The 25169-nt window shown below is 45.9% G+C and overlaps 1 protein-coding gene across 1 annotated transcript in view; it reads right to left on the bottom strand.

Annotated features, from left to right (window-relative positions):
- LOC147733115 (uromodulin-like) overlaps positions 1-25169 on the bottom strand; it is a 257692-nt gene that overhangs the window by 106597 nt on the left and 125926 nt on the right. The window contains exon 5 of the mRNA XM_086957661.1: positions 481-704. Within this exon, the coding sequence (XP_086813787.1) occupies positions 481-704 (224 nt within the window). The remainder of the gene's footprint in view (positions 1-480; positions 705-25169) is intronic.

The raw sequence follows: 25169 nt of genomic DNA, 5'->3' as shown, positions 1-25169 counted from the left end.
GCAGCAGGGAGATGGTGCAGGCAGAGGGAGAGATGGCGCAGGCAGACGGAGAGATGGCGCAGGCAGAGGGAGAGATGTTGGAGGCAGAGGGAGCGATGGTGCAGGCAGAGGGAGAGATGGTGCAGGTGGAGGGGAGATGGTTCAGGCAGAGGGAGAGATGGTGCAGGCGGAGGGAGAGATGGTGCAGGCGGAGGGAGAGATGGTGCAGGCGGAGGGAGAGATGGTGCGGACAAAGGGAGAGATGGTGCAGGCAGAGGGGAGATGGTGCAGGCAGAGGTGAGATGGTGCAGGCAGAGGGGAGATGGTGCAGGCAGAGGGTCAGATGGTGCAGGCTACGGGAGAGATGGTGCAGGCAGGGGGTGAGATGGTGCAGGCAGAGGGTGCGATGGTCCATCCGGTAAGTTGTGAGGGGGTGACACCATGAGTTACCCGCACCGGGTGACACCAACCCTAGTGACGCCACTGTGCGTCTTTCCTTACCGTCAGTTCAGTTCCGCAGAATCCTGCCTGTGGTACGGCTTGAGCTTTGATCACACTTACACCTCCCACCACATCCGGATAAGTAGGGCCGGCGCAGTTCGGGTCTGAGGTATTCAAATGCATGTCTGTGATGCTGTACTGGAACCTCTGCAGCAGGCACTTCTTGAAGGACACAGTCATTTCTGAACCTGTACATTCAGTAGTGGGGACGATGTCACTGCGATCTGCAACGAAACAGGACCAGGTGATTATTAGTCAAATACAGGTACAGATCATTTAGCGCTGCGGCTGGCCAGCACGAGCACACACACATCCTTTCAAGAGGCGTAAACATGGAAACAACAATCATTAAACGCATTCCTCATTTCAGCATTTTGAGTACAGCTTTTAACGGAGAGGGGCTGGCATCCTCAGACCAGGGTCCATACAGCGAGGAGGACGCTTCTTTTCTTGGGAGTCTTTTAGGGAACTATAGAGGTCTGGGGTGGGTAAATCAAGTGTAGCCAGGCCCGGCTCCAATAATTTTTATTTGGGTTGGGGTGCTACTAGTGTGTAGCAGCAGCACCTTAAAACAGAGCAGAGTGTAAGAATAGTGAAATGAATGGCAGTGGAATAATGAGAGGGGGAGTGAAAGGTGGCGGAAGTCAAAGAAAGCTGAGCATTTTAGAAGGAGTAAAGGAGGGAAGAGAAAACAGAAAGGACAAAGGAGGTAACTTAAACCTGCAACTATGAAATCCTGCCCCGGACCCTTCGACCGACAGACACAAATCAAAGGTGGCATGGGGTCCTCAAAAGGTGATGAATGAGATACTCTGTGCCTTACTCCATATGTCCAACAGATTCCGTAAAACCTACTGCACTGTTAGACCGCGTCCTCCAATATAAGCACATCCCTAAGAAGCGACTTGCAGTAGTATCCGCACCAGTCATCAGGCAAGAGATGGCTTGTGCCGCCAGCCTCTTCCTTTAAGTTTTGAAATCGAGGTGTACTGGAAGGTCTACAAACATTTCTCTTAGGTTGGCACTACTATTGGAGTGTGAAAGGAGAGGCTTCATTCTATCCCAGTGTTTCAATGGCAAAACGCTGCCACTTTTCACGCATTACTTAATAAACTAAAAAGAAAAACGGCAATAACTTAGGCATATGGGGCAGATTTGTGTTAACTGGCGCATCCCGAGGGATGCGCCAGTTAACATGCGCCACAGTGCGCCACAGCTACGCCACCCATGGTGCGCCGCATTTATGATGCGGCGCACCATGGGGCAAAAACGGCACAGATGCGTGACGCATCTGTGCCGGAAATGTGGCGCATTGCTGGAGTTGCGTCGCAAGCGCGACGCAGCTCCAGCAATGCTCTGGGGGGGCCTATTATTTCAATGCTGCGTCAATCCTTATGCCTGCTTCAAGCAGGCGCAGGGTTTTGACGCAGCATTGCCCTGAAAGTGACTGAGTGAAATCTCATAGATTTCACTCAGCCACTTTCAGGAGGCGTTCCTGCCCAGGAACGCCCCCCCTGCGCAGAAACGCCTCCTCATGGCGCAGTGCTGTACAACGTGACGCATCTCCTAGATGCGTCCCGTTGTAAATAGGGCGCAGGGATGCGCCACGTTTCCGTGCCGTTGCGTCACGCAACGGCGGCGTAAACGTGGCGCAAGCCCTTCATAAATCTGCCCTTAAGTATTGTATTTTAACCAAATACACACTGGTATTGCTTACAATACAGCTACATGCTTCGAAATACATAGTTTCAAACGCATAATTATGATAATAAATCTACACAGAACCTTATTATCTCCTCATTCGAAATTATTTTACATTTCAGACACTATTTAAACAAGCATTTGCAATGCAACCGGTCTTGCCTTTGGGACCTTATATGTATTTAGCCATGCCGCACATTATCCTGGGTGCTGAAACATCTACTGTTCTTTAACTTGGAAGCTTTGACACTAATAGCCACATTAACGCACTGCTTTTAGGCTGATACAACTCTTTCAGCCGTCTAGCCCTACATTTTAACACCGACATCTGATTGCTAGCCTGTAGCGCCCGCTATGCCTGACACCTGTACCTTGCAAAAGGCTCAACTGTTTGGCAGATGCCGTTAAAGGTGGCAGCGGGCCTATCACAGTTAAAGTTGTGTTGAATTCAGGGGCAAAGGCATGATCAGTGCAGCATGTGCAATGGCATTGGGACCCAGGGGTAAGATGCGCCCACAGCACACTAAATATGACAAGCATTTACTAGCTAACCAGAGTACCTGAGGCATGTCTTCCTGTTTGCACTGGTCCCCAAGAACCTTTACAACTCCGCACATTTCCAGGGGTGCAGTAATACAGAACCAAGTTACATGAGGAATATAGCGCAGACTGCGGAACGTAAAGTGGGGCATGGTTAAAGAGCGGGGACAAACCAAATATTCTGTTAACTACTTTGGCACCCTTGGTCAAATCTGCACAACGGGTGACAGGAATTTACATGTCTCGTTTTCTGTTGCCATGTCAGGTTATGGCCAGATCAGGGATTACAGTTTGAATACGAATGTGGATACAATGAATAAAGGGGGAGGGCTCTCAAAAAAGCTTTGATATGCCAATATGTTTGGCACCATTTGACACATCTGCACAGAAGTAGAGCTCCTAAAATTGGTAATTACTTGCAAACTGCATGGTAAATTTGGAACTGGGAGGTTGTCTGCCAGCAGCATCTGTCAGTTGTGGACGGCCAAAGGATAAATGCAGCAAGCAGCGAGTTTTGTGGAGGGCCTGGCCTTTGCCACTGATAGGATTTCTTCGGCTTCCATTAGTTCACATGTGACAGAGTGTTTTTGTTGTTGTGAGGAACGCCTATCGCTGAAATGCATTTACACTGACATCGCAAATAAGTTATGCAGGATCTCGAGAATGCATACTTGCTTTCTTGGATGCACGTTTTTTTAATGCATATCACATGGTTGCTACTGACCGCAGTTTCACCAGGCCCGTCAGGAGTATGCACTTAGGTATAGCAAGCAATGGAATACATATAAATACACACACACCCCTTTAACACAATGAGCAAGATGTCTGGTGCGCCACTCATTCTTGCATTTGGAAAGCGCCTCTGGCACATTACATCAGAGTAGTCCAGTGATACAACAAAGCACTAGCAGCTAAATTCATCAAAGAAAAATGTGCTCACAAAGGGCCAGATTCTGAGAATCTAGCCCTTTGCGAGCGCAATTTTTGCATTTGGGGTTCATCATCCCAAATGCAGAAATCGCAAATTGCGAAATCGCTAAATTGCGACCATTTTTAAATTGCAAATTCGCTATTTTTGGCTGCTATTTACCCCGAAGTCAGACTTCGTGGTAAATAGCGAAAACTTAGAAAAATGCACTTTTGTGCATTTTATTAAGTTGGATGTTACACACACACACATGTCCTTTGGACATGTGTGTGCGCAACATCAGTCTACATTGACATTTCAGGGGTGCTACAGGGTGTCCTTTCGACACCCCTGGAACCCTTGAAATCGCATCCTTATTTGCGATTAGCAAATTGCTAATCGCAAATAAGGATAATAATCGCAATTTATTTTGAGATTTCTACATGTATCCCGATTTGCAAGCCCTTAATAGCGATTCCTTAATAATCGCTATTAAGGACTCGCAAATCGGGACATTGATGAATCTGGCCGTATGTCATAAACCAAAAGTCCGAATTAGCATATTTTTAATGCCTCTGCAGTGACAGACCAACGTCACAGAAGACACCGTGAAAGTGCATTAATTAGTGCAAATAGAAATAATCTATGCACAATTTCATATATAATAAAAGGGAAGTGAACTATTAAAATAAAAATAAAAATATATTTTAGAGTTCTTTTAAGCCTCTTCCACTCAAGGTACAATTTTGGGGGTACTTTCTGTATCACAACATGTGACCTTACTGGGCGTGCTCAGGGGTGTAGTGGGCATGTTACATGCCCTAATGCTAGCCAGATAAATGGGGCCTTACTATAGATGTAATTAGGTGTGCAGTTGCCCCGTCAAACCCTGGTTTCAAATGCCACTGCATCTGCTGCTCTACGGCTACTACCCGGAGGTATTTATTTGCAATGTTCCTTACTTTTGTCGAGCTATTGCAAAAATAAATTGCAACGCAAGATAAAATATTTGAAAAAAGTTAACAAAAGTGCTTGGACCTTTTCCTAATGCCAGTTGTACCCCTGTACATTCTGAGGGGGTCCTTGTGGGCATGGGCAGGACACACGCTGCCATGGCAACTTGTTTGCCGGAATACTGTAATGTATATATTTTACGTTATAACGTTTACGTATACAGGGACTGATGTATAAGCTAAATAAGCACCATGAATCTTCATTTAACGATTAGCAAGGTCATAAATCCTGTGCCTTTTTAGGTCTTGCCTGAGCCAGCGCATGCGCTGGCCTGGCGAGACATTTAGTAAGTGGGCTTTAGAAATCCGACCACACGCTTTTACTTGTGGCCTAAAGCTTGCAGTTACGCGCGCGGGGACGTGCATAGGCGCCATCTGGCTTTCCGTCATGGCTCATTAGGCGCTCACCGCTCCCTTACAGCATGCAATCACTTTCACTTTTGCTTCCGCCACTCGCGGCACCCTTACAACATGCAATCACTTTCAGTTTCGCAGCCGCGTCACTTTCACAGCTGCACGGCCAATGCTTGTTAAATGAGGTGGTCCTGGAGCAACATCACCAAAAAGAACACAAGAGGCTCTTGTTCATAGCACTTCTGTTTTTGGCGGGTTTTTTGTTATTTTCTTTTACGACGAAGTGTGTCCTTCTGTCAATTTTGGTCGCAAAGACGTACCTAGTCCTAAAAATAAAATCAATGCACAAAATACCAGATTTGCATTTAGCATAATATTTTGCAACATTTTGCGGGATTTTACACACTAATTTTGCACATCTGCCAGATCCAACTCCACGTCCCCAAGTTCGCTGTGCTCGTCTTGGGTTTCCATTTCGCAAACTAATGCACAGAAGGTTGCTATAGTCCTTGCTCGGTTCTTTTAAGCGAATCGACCAAAAACACCTTATATCAAATCATTTAAAAGGAAGCTGGGGACGAACAAAAACACCTCATATTAAAGAATTTAAAAGAAAGCTGGGGACAAACTCAGCGCACACTCGGTGACAAGTGGAGCTTTATTCGGGCAGGTACTGAATTGCTCCACCGCCCCACCCCGCCCTTCCCGACATGGAAAGTACCAGGAAGACTGCATTACTATAAACGGGAGAGTACCAACACTTGTCAGTACGATATATCTATGGAAAACACTGGTGGCACGGTGCTCGTGGTTAACATCAAAAACCTTCAAGCTGCACAACAGCTTTACAGATAACCTGCTATTTAACACTTACCCTGACATAGGTCAAGTAGCTCAGCTGGTGCAGTGAGCAGGGACGGTGTGTCCATTGGGGCGTACAGGTGTAGCCCCCCCCCCCCCATCTGCAGCTCCCTCGGCATCTTTGAACTTAAGTAAACTGAATCAGTTTACTGAAGTTCAAAGACGCCGAGGGAGAACTGACAATCATGTCAGTCAGCATGACGTCGGACCGCTCACCCTCTTCAGAGACTGAAGGGGGTGTGCGGTCTTGCGTCATGTTGACTGACATGATTGTCACCAAGGACAGCAGGCAGCAGCCCAAGTGCGCATGAGTGCGGACGGAGGACACATTTTTAGCCCGTGCCCACTCATGCGCACTTGTGTTATCACCTGTTTGAGCATGCCCATTAGGAGCCCCTTGGTCTCCTAATGGGAGTGCGGCGGGTGAAGGGTAGCTTGTGCCCCACGCCAATCCTGGTGCTGCTTGCAGCACCAGGATTGGCTGCCAGTCCACTCCAGGGCCGACTTGAAGATGCCAAGGGACGCAGAGGTGGCGCAGACCGGCTGTGAGGTAAGTTTTCTATTTTAATTCCCCGCTCCCTCCCACGCGACTTCCCCCGTGATTCCTCCACGGTTCCCCCCCTCCTGCGATCCGCTCACCATCCCGCGACTGAACCTAAGTGCATTGTGTAATTGCCTGCAAATCAGTGATTCTCCCTGTGCCTCACTACCTTCAAAAAATGAAAGTGCTTAGAAACAACCAGGTGCTTTATTTGAAGAAAACGTCTACAACAGGAGTTGATTCACACAGAACCGCCTAGTGGTGAGTGGGGTCCAGTTAAGAGTATATTATTATAACAAGCATTAGCTATGGCAAGAGGTCTCGCCAGCACACGTTCTGATGGGGTCTCCCATTTGTCGAGCTCTAAATAAGGCACTAACTCTTTTTTTCATCACTGTTCAGTGCTTTGAGATAGTAATATACAAAATGTATAAAACAAAATACAATGTATGATAACTATATAAAATTATATTAAATACGTATGGCTGACGAGAAATCTTGTCTACTCATTTATACAATGAGAATCCTGTAGTAACATTTGTGTACCGATGGATGACCAGATATTCTCTGCCTGGGACGGCTCTCAATTTTATATTTATGGGTGTACATTTATTTGTTTTGTCACACACCTTATCTTTGTTGAAGCAGATCTTTTTTGAATATGAGAAGTGCTCAGTGTCCAGCTAGATTTAAACTCGGACTATTCTAGAAAACTAGGTCGAATAAGTGGAGCATTGTATTTTTCCGAGTAAGTATTGTTACACGGATTCAAAGAATGGCCAATTTCCATATACAGTACCTTGTTAGAAAGACAGAGTTTTCAAATATTGCAAATAACAAGATATTTCGCCTTATGCAAACTTGTCCCAAAGGCACTTGGGAAATGCAATTGGCATACACAGTACATAGTTATAAAGGCTGAGTTTCGGAAAACGATAAACAAGTTATTTTAACACGTGCTGCTGAACGGAAAGCATGCTTATCTCCAGGTTGCAAATATAGCAGCTTTGCTGTAGGGACACTTTGCCGGCACTTCCGGAGGTAAGTGAAAATAATGAAACAGCGTGAATGTGTTTACAAAGCTGCCTGCTGTTTTTTTATCACTTTATTTGTGAAAGTGAGGCAGATGTTCACGAGCTGCTTCAACTTAACTGACCACTGGCCAGTCAAGGAGGCTGAGCGGCACAAAGGACTCATTGCCAGCCACACATACTGGTCCTCAACAGGGCCCTTGACTTTTTGGACCTGGCTCCGTGCTGGGGGCCTTCATCGTCGAGTGGGTGGCTCACAGAGGGCCCCCAGTTTGTCACTAGAGACACTGTACATTCCTAGGGAGCCCCCGTGGGTAGCCTTGAGCACCAGGACACCTAGTGGGACACTGGGCCGCACAGGGCCGGACTGGGAACCAAAACCGTCCCTGGAAAAGTGCTCGGCAGCTATGCTGCAAAAACGGCCCTGTAACAAAGTCGGCCCCCAGGGGCTCAAAACCGGCCCCCACTCTTGCGGCGCACCGGGGGATTGCCCGGTGCCCGCTATGGCCAGTCCGGGCCTGGCACCGCACAGGAGGGGCCACCTATGACCAGCTGGCACGGCCTGGTATGACGCTCCCCCCGGGAGGACCCCCAAACTGTTTTTAGCTACTTACAGAGCCCGATCACCCTTGGCCGATGCCCGGTGGAGCTGTCTTATACGGCTATAGAGGCATCTGGCCTCTTGGCTGTCACCTATCCAGCCGGTCATCTGTCATTGTTTTGCTTGTCTCCCTGTTTGTGTCTCCTTCCCTCGCCCTCCACCTCCCTCTGTGATTCTTTGATTCATACTGATATTACTATGTAACCCGTAACTCGCTGTAGATAACAAAACTGTTTTTACCTATCACGGAGCCTGAGCAACCTTGGCCGATGCCCGGTGGAGCAGTCCAAAGAAGCTATAGAGGAGTCTGGCCCCTAGGCCTTCACCTACCCAGCCGGTCATCTAACATTGTTTTTTCCTCATCTCCCCATTTGTGTCTCCTTCTCTTTCCCTTCGATGGAACGATGACGACGCCCCTTGGGTGGATACTAAAACTGTTTGTACCCTCTCACGGAGACCGAGCAACCTTGGCCGATGCCCGGTGGAGCTGTCCTATGCAGCTATAGAGGAGTCTGGCCCCTTGGCCGTCACCTACCCAGCCATTCATCCGACATTGTTTTTTCCTTGTCTCCACGTTTTTGTGTCTCTTTCCCTCCCCCTTTGATGGAACTATGACGACGCCCCCTGGGCGGACCCATAAACTGTTTTTACCTACCGCAAAACCCGAGCAACCTTGGCCAATGCCTATTGTAAACACCTCTCAACACAGTGCACACGGCAGCTTTACATTGGTAATATAGATAGAGCTGTCCTGTACTAGACTACTCCCTGTTATGCTCTTTGGGGGATGTTATGAAGCACAATTTACTCCCCCTGAAAAGGTTTCTTGAGGCTGTAAAGGGAAAAAGTACAGCTGCTAAAAAGGTGATGGAAAAGGCTTACGATGTAAAATGCAATGTGTTTAGTAGTTTACAAAATTTCAGAAGGGATGAATCATTGCTGTTATCCCTATCTGTTGCTGTGTTCTCCTGTCTGTTGGCATGCCCTGCCCATGGTTGTGCTGCTGTGTCTGTTGCACTAGCCTGCATATTGTTGTAATGATCTGGTTGTTGCAGTGTGCTGTCTTTGTTTATTCAGCCCTGACTCTGTTTGCACTCCCCTTTCTCTTGCGCTGACCTGTTTCTTGCGTTTCTGTGGCATTGACCTCTCGTTTATTTTGCCACACTGTATGTTGCACTGCCCTATATATTGTTGCGCCCCCTGGTTGTTCCCCTGAACTGTCAGTTGCTACGCTGCGTTGTTGTGGTGTCATGTTTGTTGCAATATCTAGTCTGTTGCGCTGGCCTCTGTGTTTCTGCTGCACTGTGTTATTACGCACAGCCCTTCATGTTGCTCTGCCTTTGCATTACCCTACCCTGTGAGGTCTTGCGTTACACTGGCTGTTGCACTGCCCGCTCTCTGGTTCTCCTTATCTGTCTCCTCATGTGCCCTGCATTACCCTGTTCGTTGCACTGTCCTGCCTGCTGTACTTCCCTGTCTGTTGTTGTGCTACTCTGTCTGTTGTACTGCCATGTCTGTTGTTACACAGTCCTGCCTCTTACACTGTTCTGCTTCTTGCATCTACGCACTGGCTGTTAGACTGTCGACCATCTTGTTGGTCTGCCGTGTTTTTGCACTTCCCTGTCTCTTACTAATCTGTCCTGCCTGTTCGGCGGCCCTTCCCCAATTGCATTTGCCTGGCTCTTGTTGTGTTGCACTTTCTCATGTTGTGCTGCCCAGTTTTGTTGTGCTGCATTGCTTCATGTTGTGCAATTGCATTGTAGGTGTGCAAGGTGGCTGTACTGCAGTGCAGCAGTGTATGGTGCGGGGCAAATACACTGTAGTTCTCTATAGGTATGGCGCCTGCACTGTGTAGATGTGCACTGTGCAGTCAGTGTATAATGTGTACAGTGCAGATTGACTGCCTGTAGCTGTGAGTACGTGGGGCCACTTGGACTGGAGTTGTATGCAAAGAAAAGGTGCAGTGTGGCTGCATGTTATGCACCCGCAGAATGTTGAACTTAGTTTACTGTGCGCACTGTGGCATTGTGCCTAAACACATTTTTTGCAGCGCAGCACAGTGGTTGATACTCTTGACTGCAGCGGTCACTGGCTGCTACGGCTGGGATAGAAATGCACTTGAAGTATGCTTGCGGGTACGTGCTGTCTGATGTTTCCTTTATCTGTGATTTTCTGTAACAATCTCTTAGACTGCATGAAATAATCATGCACAGCCCGTGCAGTAATTAATCAGTGCTGACATAGGATCAGGAGCTGGTCTGACCATACATCAGCCCAGGCCAGCTGTATCCAGAGCCTGCTTCTGAGGTAGAGGATCTGTGCCGCTGAGCGAGGAAAGGCCGGCAGAGAGCATGGAGGAGAGGCCAGTGAAAAGTTACAATCAGAGAGATGGGAACATAAAGGAGGGAAGAGCAGAGGGGAGAGAGAATGGAGAAACTAACAAGAACACAGACAGCAGGAAACAATACAAATGTATTGCTGGCAGCCACTGCAAAGTAAGTGCGTGGAGTGAGGGTTAAGTGCCCGGTGCTGTTGTCTGCGGCGGCTCGAGTCCGTGAGTCATTCAGTGTTGAATTTATGATATAGGCAGCTGAGAATCCGTATTTGGGGCCTCTTACATCCTCTTTGGGTGACTCGAGTCAGCCGGGCCTGGTCAGATCCCACGTGGGACAGCGGCCTGGAGTCCAAACTGTTGATGCTCTGCTACAGACCGAGTCAGCCCTTGCAGCCGTTACCCAACGGGACAAGCAGACACATGCGCTGCATTTTGATAACAGAAATGGGTGACAGTGGCGTTTATTGATGTCTGCATTGGGCTGCGCTCTGCATAATTCATCCCAAACATGCAACCTGCACAGAACAGAAGGATTTATGAGCAGGCACAGAAAGATTTGGTGTCGCGTGAAACCTGCATCCTTGCTACACATACTTTGAGTAAAACTGTTCATGCAAATAGGGGCACACCAGGCTAGAAGCCTTGAAAGCAGACTAGCAAATAAAGCACCAGAAAAGGGTGGCAGGGGTTGTGACTGTGGGGGGGTGGGAGAGATGGGTAGAATTACAGATAGATGAAGAAGAGGGGAGGTGGCTTCTATAGTTAGATAAAAAACTAGCTAGTTAATGCAGATAGACGAACGGACGGATAGCCTCAAGGAGGGAGGACCAACTGAAGGACGGAATAAAGGATATGAAGCGAGTGACAAAAGAGAGTGTGTGACTACGGAGGCCTGAGAACAAATAGATTGCTAGAGACAGTAGAGAGAAATCAAGAGACAGACACAGAGAGTGAAAGAAGAGAAAGACAGACCTCCATAAATATGGATGTAGATAGAGATAAAACGACAGGCCTAAAAAGAGAGAAAACAGATACTTGGAGATAAAGTCAATAGTAAGCAAAGAGAAAAGCGACACAGAACACACCTGTATACCAAAATGTCATGCCTGGTGTGTAATGGAACTAACCTGGATGTAGAGAGGAGAGAGTGAGAGTGTGTGGGTGTGTGTGTGTGTGTGTGTGTGTGGGGGAGAGAGAAGCGATGGATTGTTAGAGAGAATGAGAGAGAGGGGGTGAACCAGAGAGAGATGTAAAATTGTAAATTGATACTTGTATAGGGCACTACTCACCCGCAATGGTCTCAAGGCGCTTGTACGAATACCGCTGTGGAACCCATCCTGGCTTTCCCTGTGAGGCGTCCACTCCTGGGCACCCCCAAGGTGGAGGCCAGGCATCCTTAGCATTGTGGGGGCCGTTGTGGAGATTAAGCAAGCTATTGCCCAGAGTTGCAGAGTGGGACTCCATGATTGAAATACGCACCGAGGCGAGAATGATCAGATCCGTGGAATTTTTTGAGCCCAAGACCTGCCGAGGCAGGGAATTGAATCATGGTCCCAGGCTAGACCTCTGCATCAGGGTCTGCCGCTCTAATCATTGAGCCACACTTCTCCACTGGATGGAGTTAAGCAGAGCCAGAATGAGAGAGTGTGGCAGAAAGAGAGAGAGGGGTATAACGAGTATGTTGAGCTAGAGAGAGAAAAAGAGGGACATAGGAAGTAAGACAGATATGGGTATGAGCATACGTACACAGTTATCTCTGCTATAATCAGACACTGGAACAGACCATTGAATGTTGGAATGTAAAGTCTTGTCCCCCTTTGGGGTAACTTAAAATTTTGTCTGCTACAGGAATTTTTAAAAAAGAGAGAATGTTAACTTGCTTTGGCAAGTCATGCATTATAGACTGCACTTAGCCCACATGAAATGACACGTGGGAGTCCTGCTTTGGCAGTGAATTGGATCTGGAATTTCTGAGTTTAAGTTGCATGGTCAATATTTATGTGTCACTTTTATAGTTATTTAGACTGTGTTTCTGTTTTATACTGTTTCTGCCAATATGTAACCTTAAGCCACAGATTTGGTTGAGTTTGATTGCAGTGGCTCAGTTTATTTGGTGTTTCACAATTCCAATCATGGGTAACACATAGCTTGTTGAACATAGATGAGATACACTTGCAAATTGTTGGATTGCGTATTGCAATTCAGGTTTTCAATTTGACCAAACTTTTGACTTCTTGCCAACAAAATACGAGTGTCTTCGTGGTCGAGGACCACACTGCTTTTTCTCTTATCTGTCTTGTATCAAAACCCTGCTGGACTATGGGTTGAAAGAAAGCTTAAATAAGCAGCTACCAATGTTATATGACATCTCTTTATAAATGTAATAACTGCACTTTCAAAATTGCTTTTATTAACCTACCTGCTTTCTCAAATTTGCTTGAAAATGTACCATTTGTCCACTGTATTTTTCCAAAATTTCTCGGGGGAAATCCCCCCGAACCCTCCTTAGGTTGTTTGGGCTCGCTCGCTATGGTCGCTCGCTGCAGTGCAGTATGACAATTACTTTACGCCCTACCACTTTTAAATGTCACCAGCCGCCACTGGCTTCAGTGGAAGAATCCTGCTGCCAGCCAGCCCCCGCCGCTCCCCTCCCTTGAGACTGTGGAACATTTGTCAGGCAGGCAGGAGCTGGCACAGGTTTCAAAATATCTTTTTGCAGGGGCATTTACTCCCCTCCCTGCAGTGTTTCTGTATGCCTCCAGTTTGTATACGAGGCCCCGCTTCATCTTGCAATAACCGTCAGAATTCGAACACTGAGGGCCCCTTGCTCCATCCGTACGTTACTTTTCCCATGATAAAAATGACGTAAAGTGGCGCAAGGAGCTTGTAAATAAGCCCCTCAGTCTTTACCTAAAAATCTTTGGTATTGGAACAAAAAGAGCAATTTCAAAGTCACAGAAATAGCGCGTTTACTGTGGGCTTCAATTATCCAAACATCTTCCTCGGTTCATACGGAGGAAGTCCTTTGAAAACCACTCACTGCAGCAATTAACGCTCACATTTAAAGGACTGACTGACTCGACTTCACTTAAGATCATTTCTTGTGGCTAACAAAGCTTCGAGTGGCGTCACTCGCGACAAATTCAGTGCGAGCTGTCTTTCTAGCCAGCAATGCCCATGTTGTGGGTTGTTTATTTAACCACATGCGTGCGGGGGTTATTTTTGCGCTGTGCGGCTTTTTTCCAAAAGCCGCGTTACATGACGAGCTCAGCTCATCATCCGCACAATACCACCGTGGCTGATGACGAGCTGAGCTCGTCATCAGCATCGAAGGGGTTAAGCCCACACTAATTGTGGTAAAAGAAAAACAGCCGTCTTCTGGAATGCCAGGCAGGCTGGAGGTGCCGCCTGTGACCTTCAGCCACTTGGCAGCTACGGAAGACTTGTAAAGATAGGCATGTATAGTCCACGTTGAATATTTGCAGATGAGTCGCGCTGGCCAATAGTTTAGGAATATGCCTCTTTACTGGGATGGAAAGATCCAATCGTATCTGCCTAAAAGTCAGAGATCCGGTTAAATGTAAATGTTTTTGTTTGGTGCATGAAGCCATCAGTGAGTGTAGCCCTCAGTGTGAGTGGAGAAGCCTTCTTTTCTTTAACCGCATCGCTGCGGCGGTTATTTGTGCGCTACGTGGCTTTTTTGTAAAAGCCGCGTTAGATGACGAGCTCAGCTTGTCATCCGCACACGCCCCCCGTGGCTGATGACGAGCTGAGCTCGTCATCAGCATCGAAGGGGTTAAGGCGTTGGTTTCTTGAGATATTTGCGTAAAAAGGTACTCCAATTGCTGACTTTCAAACAATCTACGATGCAAGGCCAACGGGTTCATTGCTTTTACACCACCACCATATCATCCAATCTGCAATCAAGTGGTGCCCCAGAGCCTAGAGAAGGTGAATGGAGAACGTGCTCCAAGGGTCCTATGTACTCAATCTACCTTAAATGAGTAGACATTGAAATTCTCTAGAATTGGCACCTCTGGATAGTGGAGTATGTCTTAGAGGTGTTGTGTATGTAAATTGGCAGCTGGTCATCTTACAAAACCGTAAGGAAAGGACTTTCTAGAAGAGAAAACATCAAGTCCAATCTGTTACTGTGGCAAACCACTAGAACTATGCAGAAGTGCTGCAACAAAGACAAATCACTGTGGAGCAAGCAATGTAAAAGGTAACACTTGCTTCCAGTATGGTAGCAGCCTTTGAAACATTCATAAGGCCCTCATTACGAGTGGCAGGAAGTGATAAAATCTGCACATTTTAAAATCCGATACAACAGGGATCAGAAGTTAAAAGGTGTGAGCAATGTATTTCACTTGCATATATACCCTTACAACCCCTGATATGGCACTGAGGTGCTTTACAACAGGTAGCACGCAGCTCCCAAAAACCCGAGGTTAGTGGATAGCCAGTGACTAATAGATTTAATCTTGTGCTCTAAAGGAAACCATTCCATATGTTTAATCCAGTTTCTCCGCCAGGGGCATATGAGTAAGGCGTGATAATTCGTTTGATCAAGGCAAATGAATGCTGGGAGGAACATTCTGGCCAAAGGAGATCAGGTACTGTTGGGTTGTAGGCAAGGGAAAAAGAGTTTTTGATCTATGAGGTGAGGTGTGGGAAATTGCAGAAATACAATAATAACAGTATGACAGACAGCCGAACGACTGATTGGAGGCTAAACTCTAAGAGGGTGAGGAGAGGGTTATTCAATAGAAAGAAAGGATGGGAAATAATCAAAAGCTTTAACCCAAATCAATTTTTCGAGCACGGTTTTATAGTGAGGGGAGGATTTTTGAAATTTCATGCAGTCTGAAGATATGAAACCAGGAAAACATTTACACTTCAACTCGCAAACTATACTGAACTATTTGTATCTCTATTACCACCCGCAGATGGGGTAACCAAGCACCAATCCAAAAATGGATAGAGCACACTACACCAAGAAATTAAATACAATGCAGACAAATGCCTGCCCTGCAACACGAACTTCAATATAAACTTGCACAAAGCACTAAGGGCCTCATTAGGATGGCGGACGGACCTACGTCTGTCCGCCACCCCGAGATGGAGGGACCGTCCGCAGGGGAAGCGGCGGTCCCTCCAGTGCAATTAGGATGTGACCGCCACCCTGGCGGTCACATCCTGTATCTTTAACCTTGCGGCGGGTGCTGCTTGAAGCAGCACCCGCCGCAAGGTTAAAAAATAATGTTTTACATTTACAAGCACAAAGCGGCAGGCACCGCGTGGTGCCTGCCGCTTTGTGCATGTAAATGCTGGGGGTACCATAGGTACCCCCTATGTGCATCCCCCACGCCGGACACCCTGGGGGCCCGCAACGGGCCCCCAAACACCAAAGACCACATGCTTTTCCACGGCGGAAAAGCCGCCGTGGAAAAGCATGTAGCAATGCACATCTTAATTTGGCTGACGGTGTCTTGCAGACACCGCCACCAAATAGCCCTCCAAAACCCGCGGATGAGCGGCGGATGGACGTGCCGTCCGCCGCTGGTCCCACCGCAATCGCACCGCCATCCTAATCTGGCGGTGGGTGTTTTCTCTGGCTGCGGCGGTGAATCCGCATCCTCCGAGCCGGAGATGGCTTCCACCGGCCCGGAGGATGCGAATTCACTGCCATCCTAATGAGGCCCTTAATTAGGCATGCAAGTTAAAGAATGAAAAAGAATGTCTTATTGAAAAAATAATATATGGGGGATTAGGTATTTTCTGCTAGATGTCATAAAGAACAAGCATTGGCATAGCCAATAGGTCTCGCTTTTGGGACCTTATAAGTGTTTAGCGATGCACCAGTTGATGTTGTTGCACCAAGGACATTGTGCTGCATAACTAAATACTTATAAGGTCCCAAAAGCGAGACCTATTGGCTATGCCAATGCTTGTTATTTAAGAAGGCGGTCGGTATCTTTCGCTCCCGTTAAATATCGATAGGTAGATCTATAAATCAAACAAAAAAACAACAACAAACGTAGCAGCCACACATCTGCATTAATTTCGACGGAATTTGGTCTACTGTTTGTCTATCAACGTTGAGGACAGCTATCTCGTTTCAGTTAGAAACTTAAACACATTTTTGTAAATCTCTGCACCCCTCCAAACCGCTAAAAGCGCCTTCAGCGATCCACTTCGCAGATCCGGGCATCAGACGCATTCAGTTATGTTTTCTTTAATTTAAGCTACTTGCAATTTTATAGCACCCCTTCATTATTTAGTTTTGATGCCTATCGAAAAAAATAGATTTATTAATGATTAATACATTATTTTTCACTCTGTAGACATCAGAGTCTGCTTTATCATATGTTTAACGTGTTTACTATTTACGTGTGCACAGACTAAATGTTGTGAAATAGACATTTACCAAGTAATCACCCTTATTTCCACCAGATTTCTTGTTTTGAGCCAAGAGATCATTTTAGGATGAACAGAGTGCTTGGCAAAAGATAAATGAAACTTGTGCTTTACGTAATCAATTAAGAGTGGTAAGAGTTAGAGGAAAAGAGGGTGACACCATCAATATCAGAGGGCTCGAACAGCATGTAAAAGACGTCCTTGTAACATCCTGTTTGATGTCTGCCAGACGCGAGCCAGTGATTCCCATCTCAGTATGGTCATTGATTTGCATGTAATCCCCTAACGCCGGCCTGCTGAAATGCAAAACCAACTTTTAAAGGGAAGCGAATGCCACCGCTCCGCATTGGAAATCCATGGCAGGCTCTTTCAATTCTCGTAAAAACACGCGAGGTTTAAGATGGAAAGCGCTGCCCCTCTTTATTGCCAGATGGGTATTTTTTCATCCGGTCAGATGTCAGTGCCAAATATAGCTTCCCCTTTTCTGAGACTGGTCGTTCAGTTTGCACAATGGCGACAAGCAGCGTTTAATAATCGTAATAAAAGTCATTAATAAAAAAAAAAACTGTTAAAAACTATTTGGGAGGAAACTGTGTGTTCAGCTATTTCTTCCGGTAAAGGATATCTACAGAGCAAGGTATCCGATCAGTTCTGACGTTGCATAATTAAAAAAAAAACATTTTACTCCAGCGCAAAGACTCCCCCGGGAGGGCCCAGCCAATCGAGCGCTCCAGAAGTAACATTTTTTAACATAATATGACATACTGCTTTAGGGATAATGGCTTTGGGGCAGGGCACAGGCCAGGATTGTGCCAGCTGGTTGATCTCCAGTGCAGGTGGGACTCACCTTCTGCAAGGTCTGCCGCCGCACATTCTGCTCCACGGTCATGGCCCGGCCCAGCGGCGGCCGTGGCGGGCAGGTGGTTCAAAGAAGGCATGAGCAGCAAGGAGGGAGACCGGGCCAATGGGCGAGAGAGCTTGAGATTACTGGAGAGTGGCTGGGCCAATGAGAGCGAACATCTTTCTGCGCATGCTTCTGCAGAAGACACTCTACATGTGTCAGCTCTCTACTCCTCCTCAATGCGGCCGCATGACAAGAACTTCTTTAACTCCTTCCATGCTCATGACGAGCTGAGCTCGTCATGAGCCACGGCGCTCCGGTGCTCATGACGAGCTCAGCTCATCATAAGCCGTGGAACGCTCGCATGCGGGGATAATTCCCCTGCTGTGCTGAGCGTTCCACGGGAACAGGTGTGGTCATGACGAGCTGAGCTCGTCATGAGCACAGGAGCGCCGTGCCTCATGAATAGCTCAGCTCGTCATGAGCATGCGGGCGCCGTGTGCGCCCTCCTTCCCCCAGCACAGCGGGAAAATAACCCCTGCAGCGAAGGGGCTAAAAACAAGCAATAAAAATGCAATAGGACTCGTATTTACGCGAGACCAAATGCATTTCCAACAGAAGTGCGTGCGTGAAAGAAGGCATGGACAGGAGGGGGTGGTGTGGGTGGTGATGGTCCAAGAAGTTACGGACTACAAGAGGAAACGGGGAGAGGCAGAGGAACAAAACTGTTTTGGAAGTAAAGGGGCAGATAGCCTCGGAAGGAGGAAAATGACGACATGGTCCTCAGGAGGCGGGATTAAGTTCCCGGAAACCAATCAAAATGCAGCATTTAGAATTGCAGTCAATCAAAATGATAGGCGGAAAGTGGGCGGAGTTTCCCCACCATACAGCATCTCTCGACGAGACAGCGCATGCGCTGCCTAGCCGAGACCTAAAAAGAGCCCTCACTATTTTTATGCTCCTGGTTTCTGCAGTTTTTTTAGGTCTCGCCTACGCAGCGCGCATTCACTGATAAGGAGAGCTTCAGCAATCGATTTGCAGTTTCAGCCAAAAACGTGCCCGCTTTGCATTGCCTTTAATGGCAACGCGTGCATGTTTGGCAATTCCCTTGCGAGAGTGAGCTTTAAAACCATCTGTTTGTAATTAACATTTGGTTCCTGCTCGTTCTCGCTAGGGAAACAGGCGCAGGCCCCCTCCTCTTTCCCCTCCCCCTGCTGCCTCTCGTCAAATTTTTTTTTCTACGTTGAACGCGAGGAGCGCAGGCTTGTTTTTTATAATGACCACTTCAGACCAAAGTATGAGCAGTCAAAGTTCTCCACGATCGTGACACTGAAGTCTTCACAAGGAACTGAAAAATATCAGAGAATCTGACGTTGCTAACAGCACCTTTCACCGAGTGGACTGCCTTTAGTGCCTTACCGTACATATTGAAATGCTGAGTGTGGCCGATGTGCACATTTGTATGTGAAATATCTGCCAAAAGCAGCCTGAATAATAAAACTGCAAGGACATCATTTACACCTGATGAAAAGCTTATTCCAAAGCATGTTAGTGGTACGTGGACAATCTTTTTCCATACTATTACTCTCTTCTGCTTCTCCTTCTTCCTACAAGCTTCCACAGAAGTGTATTAACTGTGCTGGTATAAATAACCTTTCTACACTGGATTGGTTTCTTCTTTCATCATAAACTGTTGAAGATGCTTCAGCGGATGGGGGGTAGTGCTGTAGTCGTGTTGCAGTCACCATAAAATGCAAACAGGATTCGGAAGCATTTGAAGCAGTTCATCTGTCAAGTCTGGTTCTTTGGCCCAATCCTAGTTCGTTTTTGTCCTGAGAGGGTAGCTTGGGCAAAGCATGCCAGGTGAATTGCATTTTCTTGAATTATTTCAGTCTCCACCCCCAGCTCAGTTTGTTGGGAATGTGAAATGCCAAGTGCCTATAGATGCTTTAATTAACCATTCGCAATTCTTCAATTGTTAACTTCCCGACCAATACATTTTTTATTGAACTGAAGTGTGACACAAATATTGGGTGCACTGAATTGAACTCACTCCTGCCATGTATCTGCTCATTCATGTTTAAAGTCTTCTGTTTATTCGCCTGGCTTCTTGGATCCGTGTTCCATACTACCCGAAAGGATTCCTTTTCAGATATAAACCACCACAACATTGACTTCTAATTATGTTGCCACTTGTACAACACATTTAGAAAAATATGTCTCCAGCACTTGGTCATTGGCGTGCTAGGGATGAAAGAGGCTGAACCAGAGTCCTAATATCATTCAGCAAACACATGTTGTTTTAAAGTTAAGGAGCTCGTTTAACTACCTTACTGCAAAAATCCTAGCGCAAGACAGTATGTATACAAATCTGTACATTGGTGTTGGCCTGCTGCTGTGTAGGTGCTGTACTTAGAGCAATTATTGGCATACGTACATGTGTTCTAATTAAAGCTGGTTAATGTAACAGAACACTACTTCCTCTTTTGGCTCTCCATGTGCTCTTTTCTGTTAGTTCCAATTTTTCCTTTCATTATTATTATTATTATTATTAGGGAGTTTTGTAAAGCGCCTGGTTTACGCCCAAGGCGTGTCCCCGCGCTGTGGTAGGTAGGGTGTCCGTGAGCAGTCAACAGTAATTAGCGTCTGAAGAGATAGGTCTTAAGTTTTCGCCTAAACAGGGTTTCCGAAAACTCCATGCGTAGTTCCATCGGCAGATCATTCCACCGCTTAGCGGCCAGGTATCTGAATGATCTACCCCCCATTCGTGTTTTCATCTCACCACTCCTTCATTTCTGAATGCACCTCAAGGCTTAGAGAATGTGTGATGTATCTAATTTACCATAGGGTCACTGGCAGGGTTGCCAAGATGGCTTGGGTCATGGCACTTAGAAGTGACTGCGAGGATTGCTACCGTTCGTTGAGATTTGGTTTGCTATTACCGTGGTCGCCTTGCAGATTTTCTTTACCATTTGTTGTTGATCGTGGAGATGCATTGTTGCCACCAGTCACAAGTGCTAAAAAAAACAATTGGTGCTAAAACTCTTTGGCAACCATTTTTTACAAATGCGCTACTGTAGATTTTGGAAGAAAATCAATAAACACTGAAGACTGTAATGAGCATTGAGCAGAAATATCTACTGGAAAAGTGTTTCTTAAAACTCCCTGCTGATTTTGTTTGCATTTCTTCTAGTATGGAACATAAACTTGAGTAGTTTGGCCTACTCTAGCATAAAGCTGCAGGATTGTGGAGTGTCTCAAATTACTGATCATTACACATATTGTTCACTTCTAGCTCCTGTGAGAATCAGCTAGCACTTCTCTGCCGTGGTTCATGTTTTTTCTGATTGAATATTTAGTTCTGATGATCACAATCGATTTTCATTTCATAAGTACAAAATGAAAACCTTGAGTTAAACCCCTAGATTTATAAAACAATATTGAGTACAATGTTGAGTACTACGTTACCTTCTATTCTTTGTCCCTTTGAACAAGCATTGAATGACAGCCTGTCTCCCACCTCTATTATGTGAAAGTACACAAATCACTTTGTAAGTTGTGAGAGTGCGTCTTTTACCTCCAGTGCTTGAGCTTGGGTTAAACTGACTGATTGTGGTGTTGTCTATCCACAGAAAGAAGGTGCTGGGGGGAACAGCTAGTTAGGTGTCACTAGGCGCAGATAGGATTTGAGTGGCAGTGTGAGGAGGGTTGGTATTTCAGGATGTGCAGGCAGGCCCATTGCCCAACAAATACACATATGCGTAAAGCAGTTAGTGATAGTATATTCTGTTTAGTTTTGTAAGAATAGCCTGATAATGACATATCTAAGCTATATTTAAATGTATGTTATGTGTTCTGCCTTTTCGTATTCTTTTGTAGGTTAATGTGTAGTGCGTGTGAGAAATGGGTTTTGTAAGATTTTACCAATCTGGATTTTATTGTATTTTTTTTTTTGGGCCACCTGGTTTTTGGACTTCTGGCATGAGTGACTCTCATTCAATGTTAAGTCCTTTTGAAATGGTTTGAGAGTGCTAACCACTAGACTACTGCTGCGCAGCTAGGGTAAGAGGCTTGGGGTTGGTTGGTTGCATGTGACCACGGGCGTACATGCATGTGGCTGAGTGTGTGAGACTGCAGTAACTCAGCTCAGTGTCTGCATACATATACTCTTGTGGAAAAGGAACCGTTCATGGATTGGTGCTTATTTGTTTAGGCCTTATGAGTCCCCATTATTGGCAGAAGTGTTTACATCTGTAATGCTTAACTGAGTAGTTACAATGTTTACTGTATTATGCACTATGAGCGAAGTCTGCACAGAAATATAGTTTTGCCATAGCTAGGCCTGGAGACGTGCTTAATGCACCATCCCTAAGGTAAATAATGATCCAGATGCAGGTTTGAAATACATTTACATGTATCTGCACTCTTAGTGTCACTTCAAGAGTCATCATTTTTCTGTGACTCAGTTCCTTATTAGATTTGGACTTTTGAATCACCCTGCTGGCAAATGTAGAGGATCAAAGGCCTCCCTATATAGTAGTGCCATTAGCTGGTATTTAGGCTTGCACCTGGGAGAGAAGAGGGTAGGGACTTAATCTGAATCTATCTGTTTTTAAAACATGTTTTTATTTTTGAGAAGAATAACAAAATAGGTATTACAAGTACTCCCATCAAACATGTACACATGATCGTAGGACAACAAAACATTGCAGTCTTGACATCAACAAGCAACCCAGATAGGAAAAGAGATATCAGCATGATCTCAGTTTGCTTATAAGGTCCCAAAGGTGAGATCTATTGGCTATGCCAGTGCTTGTATTAAATAGTGAAGTTATCCTTGACATTTCTGTAGCTCACTGCTACTGATGGCGTGACTTTTAGGAACTGTTTCCCTTACCTTCAAAAGCAAGCAGGTGCATGGATCTTAAGATACAGCACATTGAATATAGGGGGTTGGTCAGTGGAATCGAAAGGGAATCCTTGGCCGAGACACTGCTTGCTCTTTACAGCACGATAGCTAGAAGAGAAAGTGCTGGAAAATGTATTTGAAGATTCACCAAGCAAAGTATGTAGCCCAGTGGGAGAAACTCAAAGGGCCCATTACAGAGCTGTCATTGTTCACAGAAGGGGCTATGTTTATGAGTGCACTATGTTTGTGAGGTGCAGGGATGTGCTCTAGCTGTGGCATGGTGGGCGGCGGTGAGTATATTTTGCTTCACCCAGCATGGAAGCATGCTAAGTACCAGTACTTGGTGTTGAATGGAAACTCAGTATGCAAAGATGTTTCCAGACATTGTTATAGGTTTGGAAACAAGCCGTGTCTTAATCCTTCTGCGCAAGGAAACGTGATCATGAATATTTCTGATGGGAGCATTAGGAGATGTCGACTACTTTGCAGCTGGGACTTTGAAACGTGTACCACCCAGCTGGGATCTGGAGAAGTTGGATCCTTCCTTGCTCCTGTACTTGCACAAAGCAGAGAGCGAATGTGAAGGATTCTGGCTTTAGGAACAAGTCCGGAAAATGGTTTACATGAGAACTGTTGTCACTTGAGTGAAGGGGAGAGGCAGTCCTGCCATAATTTACTCTGCGCTTAGTTCGCGTAGTAGCGCTACACATAGCTACGCAAAGTGCACTTTGCACTACCCGAGCTACGCAAACTGCGTAGTGCACAGTGCAAAATGCTGTTTGCACTGATTGCACATTGCCGGATTCTTGACCGCACTGTGCAATCAGTGCAAACCGCATCTTGCACAGTGCATGTGATTGCTTTCTGCCACTCGAGTAGATTTATACTCAAGCGGCAGCTTTCTCAATGTGGACTGGTAGTTTCTCATCGCCAGCATACGCGACCACTCGCAATGAGAAACCTGACCTCCCCGCATTGAGATTCTGGCCGTGAGGTTTATTTTCAGCGTTCTCAATAGGCAACTTGATGTTGCTAATCGCGAACGAGGTAAAAGTCTCGCAGGGATGTAATTTTGCTCGCTCGCGGTCGCCAACTTGACGTTGAGGACTGCGAGAAAGCAAAATACCCGTGTTTGCACTTTGCTATGTGCAATTCACGTAGTGTGAAGTAGCTCAAACTTCACAAACTATGCGAGCGTAGTGTAGTACTTCACCCAGGGTTAGCCATAGTGTTCTGGACCTTTACTCATCTAAACAGGAAGTAAACAGATACAGAGTTAAAAAAAACATTGGCATAACCCAGGGATTGAGCCCTGCACCAGGAGAGGAAAACAAAGAAAAACAATGTTTGGTATGAACGATCCTAGATAATTGAATGGACTCTTGAGTGACATGTTGAACTGAAAGCCAAGGGTAAACTTTACATCCATGGTGACCCCCAAATAGTTTGCTGAAGGTGCTGGAGCGGTTAGAATGCTCAAATCAGCAGACCCTTAAGATGAGGACAACTGACATGACAAAGACCTACAGGCCCCTGGTCATTCATTTGGGACAGTGATGAGATGTGTTAAGCACTGGGCAGTCAGTGCACAATTGATTTTCTAGTTTGTGGATTATCTACATGTCATCAGCAGAGTGATAGTAGATTAAGCATTTGAATGTATTTAAAGAGGACAGGGGTCATATTAAATAATAAACAATGCCATGGCAATGACAGAGCCTTACATAAAGCTAAAGAAGAAGATGCAGCAAACAGCAGAAATAATTATTTGAGATTAACTGGACATGATTTGAAAAGAAATAGGACGTTTAGTGACTGGCATTGTTGAGGGCTTCAGTATCATGAAAGTGTAGGAGGAAGGTAGGGTGCAGAATAGTGCAGAAACTTACAAGGCTTGTGGATAGCAACCTCAACCTCAACCCCCACTACTTGTTTATAAGCCCATGTAGCATTGATGTAACAATGATGGAGAAATCTGTCCCATGGCAAGCGCCAAATGCAACTTCATAATATGCCCGAAGGTCATGAATCTAAAAGGACCACATCCGCATCATACAATATCATGAAAGGCAGGCAACATAAAGGAGATCTTGGAAGTCCTAAAAAACCATTAGCGTAAGGACACTTCCCAGTTGATGGTCTTTTTGAAAATCATTGGATATAATGTTGGGCCCTTTTGACTTTTGCCACTAGTCCAGGTGCCTGCACATGCTTTAATAAGACCATGATCTAGATATATGTCAATCTGGTAGACGTTAAAACCAACCATGCCTCTTCCAAGTTGTTCCCAGTCTAGCACTGGTTTGCGGGGTACGGGCCCTATATAAATAAATTTAAACTGAGGATGTGGTGTAACCAGAGCTGCCAACTTTGAAACTCGGGAACGGGGTACGAGTCTCCGCGACGGCTCAACATCAAGTGTTTCTGTGCAAATTACTTAATCTCCCCGTGCCTACCAAAAATGAATAGGTCCTTATGTAATGCAACTGGTGCTTATTTAAAGGCACCACCCGATACCTTCGGGTCCAGTTTGCACTATATAGAACTGCAAAAAAAAAACTGTTAACTAAGAAGGAACATATTTCAACACACCCCCTGCCGGCTTTGGGACTGGCTAACCAGGTTGGAGTATTGG

Source organism: Lissotriton vulgaris, chromosome 2_1 (assembly GCF_964263255.1).
Source record: "Lissotriton vulgaris chromosome 2_1, aLisVul1.2, whole genome shotgun sequence".
In the NCBI taxonomy this organism is placed as follows: domain Eukaryota; kingdom Metazoa; phylum Chordata; class Amphibia; order Caudata; family Salamandridae; genus Lissotriton; species Lissotriton vulgaris.
The sequence above is the reverse complement of the archived record's forward strand: the minus strand, read 5'-3'. Positions and strand labels throughout refer to the sequence as shown.